This window comes from Oncorhynchus tshawytscha, linkage group LG13 (assembly GCF_018296145.1).
Source record: "Oncorhynchus tshawytscha isolate Ot180627B linkage group LG13, Otsh_v2.0, whole genome shotgun sequence".
In the NCBI taxonomy this organism is placed as follows: Eukaryota; Metazoa; Chordata; class Actinopteri; order Salmoniformes; family Salmonidae; genus Oncorhynchus; species Oncorhynchus tshawytscha.
In genome coordinates this window covers 12,007,502-12,015,590 of record NC_056441.1, presented here as the reverse complement: position 1 = coordinate 12,015,590, position 8,089 = coordinate 12,007,502, and the positions used below count along the sequence as shown (strand labels likewise).

At 43.9% G+C, this 8,089-nt stretch overlaps 1 protein-coding gene across 1 annotated transcript in view; it reads right to left on the bottom strand.

The window, feature by feature from the left end:
- Positions 1-8,089, bottom strand: part of LOC112246006 (CUB and sushi domain-containing protein 3-like) — a 385,088-nt gene that overhangs the window by 108,710 nt on the left and 268,289 nt on the right. The window contains exon 41 of the mRNA XM_042295029.1: positions 105-218. Coding sequence (XP_042150963.1) covers positions 105-218 — 114 coding nt within the window. The remainder of the gene's footprint in view (positions 1-104; positions 219-8,089) is intronic.

Here is an 8,089-nt window from a genome sequence, read left to right as displayed (position 1 = left end):
GCCACAAACGAAAACGCACACACGCGCAAGCATGCAGGCACGCACTCACACACACATACGCAAAACGAATTAACGCAAGCACGCACGCATACACACACGCACACCTTGACATGTGGGAGGAGGCCCATCCATCTGAAGTCTCTCCCCCAGTCTGCATGTCAGGATCTCATTCCCCACCAGGGTGAAGCCAGGATGACAGCGGTACCAGATGATGTCCCCTGTCAGGAGAGAAGGTATAGAGGAAGAGGAGGGAGGGAGGGGGATAGAGTGTAAGAGAGAGAGGGAATCATGGTAGCAAGACAGAAAGAGAGACAGAAAAACAGAGAGAGAGAGAGACAGAGAGAGAGAGAGAGAGAGACAGACTTTGATGAAGCTGTTGTCTAATTAAGAAGGACAGCAAACCTGTGCTGCAGTAATAGAGACAGATGCCTGAGACGGATGGGGTGACATTCTTTGACATCCAAGGTTGAACACTGTTAATGAGTGAGTTCTAGCCTGGGTAGGAAACTTTGAGACTTTCATAACAGTTACTGGGCAAAACAATCCATGGTCCCTGAAGTTTGAGTATTGCAGTAGTACTAGTGCAATATAACACAGACAACCAAGAATAACGGTGTTTTAGATTTTTTTTATTTTAAGTATGCTCTTTGTCGTTGCCATCATCACCATAATCAACATCACCATCATCTACTGTAACCTTTTGGTCTTTTTAGAAGCCATCTGATGTCTTCAACCAGCAGCAATGGGCCATGTTACAGGTGATGTCTTCAACCAGCAGCAATGGGCCATGTTACAGGTGATGTCTTCAACCAGCAGCAATGGGCCATGTTACAGGTGATGTCTTCAACCAGCAGCAAATGGGCCATGTTACAGGTGATGTCTTCAACCAGCAGAAATGGGCCATGTTACAGGTGATGTCTTCAACCAGCAGAAATGGGCCATGTTACAGGTGATGTCTTCAACCAGCAGCAATGGGCCATGTTACAGGTGATGTCTTCAACCAGCATGGGCTTTACAATGTCTTCAGCCAGCAAAATGGGCCATGTTACAGGTGATGTCTTCAACCAGCAGCAATGGGCCATGTTACAGGTGATGTCTTCAACCAGCAGAAATGGGCCATGTTACAGGTGATGTCTTCAACCAGCAGCAATGGGCCATGTTACAGGTGATGTCTTCAACCAGCAGAAATGGGCCATGTTACAGGTGATGTCTTCAACCAGCAGAAATGGGCCATGTTACAGGTGATGTCTTCAACCAGCAGAAATGGGCCATGTTACAGGTGATGTCTTCAACCAGCAGAAATGGGCCATGTTACAGGTGATGTCTTCAACCAGCAGCAATGGGCCATGTTACAGGTGATGTCTTCAACCAGCAGCAATGTTGCCTTCAACCAGCAGCAACGGGCCATGTTACAGGTGATGTCTTCAACCAGCAGCAATGGGCCATGTTACAGGTGATGTCTTCAACCAGCAGCAATGGGCCAAATGGTCTTCAACCAGCAGCAATGTGCCATGTTACAGGTGATGTCTTCAACCAGCAGCAATGGGCCATGTTACAGGTGATGTCTTCAACCAGCAGAAATGGGCCATGTTACAGGTGATGTCTTCAACCAGCAGCAATGGGCCATGTTACAGGTGATGTCTTCAACCAGCAGAAATGGGCCATGTTACAGGTGATGTCTTCAACCAGCAGCAATGGGCCATGTTACAGGTGATGTCTTCAACCAGCAGCAATGGGCCATGTTACAGGTGATGTCTTCAACCAGCAGAAATGGGCCATGTTACAGGTGATGTCTTCAACCAGCAGCAATGGGCCATGTTACAGGTGATGTCTTCAACCAGCAGGAATGGGCCATGTTACAGGTGATGTCTTCAACCAGCAGCAATGGGCCATGTTACAGGTGATGGATGGATGATCGTGGTCCAATAAATCAATACAGGGCTGCTATAGATACAGCAGAGCCTTTGGGCCTTGTTACCGGGCAAGCTGAATCCATCTCAGCCACTGTCTTTAATGGCCCACTTTCACACCCAACAATCACAGATCTAGTTGCTAACTCAGTCATTGATTCACACCAGTCACAGAGTTAGTGGCTAACTCACCATTAATCAGGCAGGTCACACGTGATACAAGTCAGTATTCAACGTCCATCCATGTCTGAGTACGTCTGGAGATGATGTGGAACCTGGCCACTAGGGGCAACAGTGAACTGTTACCTTCTGTTACCTTCAAGTAGACTTTGGTTTGGATGGTGGATGGTTGCATGTTCGAATCCAGCGATAGAAAGTTGTTTTTTATATTTTTGTTTTAAGCCTATCCCAAACCTTAACCTTATTTGACATTTCGAACAAGGTTGGATGGCATGTGCCCTCAGATCCTCAAAGGTTCTACAGCTGCACCATCGAGAGCATTTTGACTGACTGCATCACCACTCGGTATGGCAACTGCTTGGTATCCGACCACAAGGCGATACAGAGGGTAATGCATACGGCCCAGGACATCACTTGGGCCGAACTCCCTGCCATCCAGAACCTCTATACCAGGTGGGGTCAGAGGAAGGCTATAAAGATTTTCAAAGATTCCAGCCACCCAAGTCAAAGACTGTTCTCTCTGCTACCGGGCGGCAAGCGGTACCAATGCACCAAGTCTGGAACCAACAGGACCCTGAACAGCTTCTACCCCCAAGACATAAGACTTCTAAACAAGACCATTAAATAGCACCGATTCTATGCATACACTGGGCTCTACCCACACACTCACACATACTTACACTGACACCCCAACACACACACACACCACATGCGCTGTTGCTATACCTATATGTGACTAATTTCAGGAAGCTAGGCGTATGTCGTACATCACTATTTCACAGGAGAAGCATTTCATTTAGAAAAAATATATATATTATTTGATCAAAATGCTCTAGAACATGTGAATTTTAATGTGCCTTAATAACAAACTTGTATGCCATCTGTAAATATGAATAAAATGGTTAAATTACGAGCCTTGTTGGTTAAGCCATGGAAAAAGATAGGAACTTTACAGCTAGCCATGATTGGCTGAGATAATGGACGGGCTGGACATGCCGAGAGATGAGTTCGGGTTGGTCTGACATGAAACATGTTTCTGTCTATAACATGAGCTGCTCAGTATGTGTAGATAATCCTTGCTACCACACTTTTTTTTAAAGATACTGTAACGTTAACCGCGAAGATCTGCAAAAGTGTTGCTACTGCTCTCAACAACATTGCTGCCCAGAATTTAGCAGGCACTATGGACAAAGATCAGTGGGAAAAAGTGATGGACTACATTCTGTACAAGGTTAGTGACTTAACACAACAACCGGCCAAGCAAGCTTTAGCTAGCTGCAAACCAAATGGTAAAGACCCGCTCCCGTGAAGCGTTCATCCATGTTTACTGGTAAGAGGCTAGCTACATTTTCAGATGTTATACGTGTCTGATTTTGACAGAAAATTGTTTTCATTGCAAGTTAAACTGTATTGTTTGCTAGTTAGCGAAAGTTCATTTGCTGGCTCGCTAGCTAAGGCGTGTATGATCTATGTAGTAATATTATTCATATCTCAGAAAGCCATTTGCATTGCTAGTTATAGCTATCAAAAATGTTACCTTGTTGCTTAGTTTTAGCTACCTGCAGATTCATACTCCAGCATTTCTTGGATAGTGGTTTGTACTGTAGCTGTTGGTTGAGATTATGGTTCATTGTTTAGCTAGCTAGCTAGCTAGATGTCTAAACAAAAGACTCCACTTTGCAAGAGAATGATTATATGACAATCAAGTTGTGTCTGGGGGGTGATCACGGCCACCTATTGTATTTCATGAACCTGCGTACATGTCTAGACAATAGTGACTCATCCACCTAGCTAGATGTGGCTGGGGGGGTGGCTATAGCATTTCTTTCACATTACCCATCAATGTAGACAAGTGTCTGGGTAAGCATCATCTAATAATTATGAAATATTTACTTAATATTTTTTATCTGGACACTTTCAAAGTCAGATTAGGATATAGACCAAAGACTGGATTAAGTGTATATTTACCTGGAGTTTTTCATATTGTAGGCTACTACTTTCACCAGTTTTAGTCTTGAAATCTTTGATTGTTTACTACACTATCTTACTTACTCTGTTTAGCACATGGCCTCACATGTGAATCCTAAAGAGATGAGTGGAGCTAAGGCTCAAGAGGGTGTGAACGATGCGGAATAGGGGTAGACAAGGAAAAGCTCTCCAGTAGTTGTACCACCACATTCAAGGTCCATTTTCTCAAAAATGGGGCGACAAGTTTATCAACTTTCAAAGCAGAATTACTTTCCCATTGTTCCTCAACTGCAGTGTGTGATATACCATTTTGTAGCTCTGAGTCTCCACTTTTATCTAATGTATGAAAAATACCATTTCAAATGTTGCTACAGAAGACTGAGTTGAGGCGGTGGGTATGTAAAGTATGTATGTACAGTACAGTATATAACCTGAAATGTATCTTTATTTTTTATTTTATTTAACTTTTATTTAACTCGGCAAGTCAGTTAAGAACAAATTCTTATTTACAATGACGGCCTACCAGAAGGCAAAAGGGCTCCTGCGGGGTTCGGGGGCAGGGATTAAATATAAAAAATAAAATATTGGACAAAACACACTTCACGACAAGAGAGACACCACAACACAACATAAAAAGAGACATAAGACAACAACATAGCATGGCAGCAACACATGAAAACACAGCATGTGAGTGAAGAGATGGAGATAAAACGGTCCAGTTTGAGGGGTTTTTGCAGCCTGTTCCAGTCGCTAGCTGCAGCGAACTGAAAAGAGGAGCGACCCAGGGATGTGTGTGCTTTGGGGACCTTTAACAGAACGTGACTGGCAGAATGGTGTTGTATGTGGAGGATGAGGGCAGCAGTAGGTATCTCAGATAGGCGAGGCCTAAGAGGGTTTTATTTTAAAAAACTGATGACCAGTTTACAGAGGAGTATAGAGTGCAGTGATGTGTCCTATAAGGAGCATTGGTGGCAAATCTGATGGCCGAAGGGTAAAGAACATCTAGCCGCTTCAAACCACCCTTAACTGCCGATCTATAAATTACGTCTCTGTAATCTAGCCTGAGTAGAATGGTCATCTGAATCAGGGTTAGTTTGTCAGCTGTGGTGAAAGAGGAGCGATTACGATAGAGGAAACCAAGTCTATATTTAACCTTAGCCTGCAGCTTTGATATGTGCTGAGAGAAGGACAGTGTACCGTCTAGCCATTCTCAGAAGTACTTGTATGAGGTGACTACCTCAGTAGTAATCACACCGGTGGGGAGAGGGGAATTCTTCTTACCAAACCACATGACCTTTGTTTTGGAGGTGTTCAGAACTTTATACACTCTGAGAGACTTCTGTTAAACAGGGCAAAATAGAAATGGGCCTATAACAGTTAGGATCACCTTGATCTGCCCCTTTAAATAAAGGACGCACCGTGGCTACCTTCCAAGCAATGGGAACCTCCCCAGAGAGGAGAGACAGGTTAAAAAGGTCAGAGAAGAACTTGGCGATGATAGGAGCAGCAACCTTAAAAAAGAAAGGTTCTAAAACCATCTAAATGAGATGTTTTTTGGGGGGGTCAATTTTAAGGAGCTCCTTTAGCACCTCAGACTCAGTGACCGCCTGCAGGGAGAAACTTTGCAGCAGGGCAGGGAAAAAAGAGGGAGGAGCATCGGGGGCTAGTCGCATTAGAAGGGGTGGGAGATGAGGAAATGTTGGACGGGCAAGGAGGCATGACAGAGTCAAATAGGAATTCTGACTGAATGAAGTGGTGATTAAAGAGCTCAGCCATGTGCTCCTTGTCAGTAACAACCACATCATCAACATTAAGGGACATGGGCAGCTGTGAGGAGGAGGGTTTATTCTCCAGGTCTTTAACCGTTTTCCAGAAATTATTGGGGTTAGACTCACACAGAGAGAACTGCTCCTTAAAGTAACTAACTTTGGCCTTCCGGAAAGCCTGAGTTCAATTATTTCTAATTTGCCTGAATGAGAGCCAGTTAGTCTGAGTAGGCGTGTGGAGTGATTTGCCAAATATAATTTTTAAGGTGGAGTAACTTTGCCAGATCACGGTCGAACCAGGGGCTGAACCTGTTTTGAATTCTCATTTTCTTTATCGGTGTGTATTTGTTAACGATACCTCTGAAAATATAAAAAAAGAAGGCCCAAGAGTCTTCGACAGAGGTATAGGTATAGGTCAATCTGATTCTACACCAATTTACAGAGGTCATGAAGGAAGGCTTGCTCATTAAAGTGGTTTAGCAAGAATCTATGACAAGTCAGGACAGGTCGTTTCACTGAGCAGCCATTACGAACACATGCTGTAAAACAGTGATCACTAAGGTCATTACAGAAAACACCAGACTGATACCTATCATATTTGTAAGGATAACATCAAAGAGAGTAGCCTTTTCTGGGTGTTTGGAGTCATACCTTGTGGGATTGGTGATAATCTGAGAAAGATTTAGGGAGTCCCATTGCTTTAGGACTTGGTCAGGTGGTTTAAGCATGTCCTAGTTTAGATTACCTAGCAGGACAAATTCAGACTTAGTGTAAGGGGCCAGGAGAGAGTTTAGGGCATTTAGGGTACAGGGCGGTGCTGATGGTGGCTGATAACACCCAGCAACAGTCAACAAAGAGTTATTTAAACATTTAATGTGTAAAACCAGTGAATCAAATTGTTTGGGGAAAGACTTGGTGGAGACAACCGAGCACAGAAGGTGTTCCTTGGTAAAGATTGCCACTCCACCACCTTTGGAAGATCTGTCTTAACGAAAAAGATTATAACCAGAAAGGTTAACATCAGTGTTCAAAACGCTCTTTCTTAACCACGTCTCAGTAATAACCAACACATCTGGATTGGAGCTGTGAACCCACACTTTCAATTGATACATTTTAGATAATAAGCTTCTAGTTTTAACATGCAGAAAACCCTGGCTTTTACGAGTGCAGAAATCAGTGAAGCAGATAGCAGAGCAAAAATCACAATTGGGGCTAGCAACAGTAGGTGGGCCAGGGTGTACATGCACATTTCCAGATATCATCAACAGTAATACAATCAAGGCACGGCAGAGGACAGGGAGAGCTCCGCAGTGTTGATTTATAACATTTGAATGTGCATTAGATGACAACAATATCATACTGTACAGCAAGTGCATCAGGTAACATGAATACAAAGCCAGCAAGAGGTGGTTAGAATAGGATGGGAGGCCAAGAGTCTGTGAAACCAATAGAGAGTACGAGTCCCGAGTGTGGGATCAAACATAGACTGTTCCACGGATGGGTAAACAAGCAAGTTCATAGTCAACAAAGCACGCAGGAGTCATGAGGCAAATAGCATAAAGCACAAGCAAAAAATATAACAACTTGGGGCTAACCATTGTAAGTTCAGAGTCACTCGCCTCAACAGCGAATGTTTTCTGGAGGCAAGTGAAAGCTCGGGAGAGAGGGGGGAGTGTGGCGGGGGTACCTATACCAGACAGGGGGAGACAGGCCAGGGCTGGTGGTGAACAGATCGCTAGGTGGAATCCAAGCAGCAGAGCAGCAGAGTAGCAGGCAACGGGAGTAGATGTCACACCCACTTGAGAGAAGCTTTTTTCTGGAGGCAGATTCCTTGTGGAAAATCCCAGCTAGCTAGCTAACGTGGCAAGCAAGTCTCTGTGTCAATCATTTCCCACATGGAAAAGGAGGTCGTTAGCTAGCTATATCTTTTCCGTGTCGGTGAATGGTCCTTTACGACGTCCAAACAAGTTGTCCTGTGGTTGTTGTATTGTGGGGATTCTGAGGAAGATATCTTCTCTGCACAGATTGAGGGCGCTTCAAAGGCCTCTGCATTTGGGCGGGAGGTAGGGGCTATGAAACTCCCCTGCCATTGTTATATTCAAGAGTTTTCACACCTCACACTTCAGTGCTAATTTCAGTCAGATTCTTTACTAGCAGCTTGGTAGCTTAGTAGCCTTATTTACTAAACTTTATATAACACAATTACCTAGAGATTATTTGCATTTACTTAACATCAGTCACTCAATTTTGTGTTGGATGGTATTT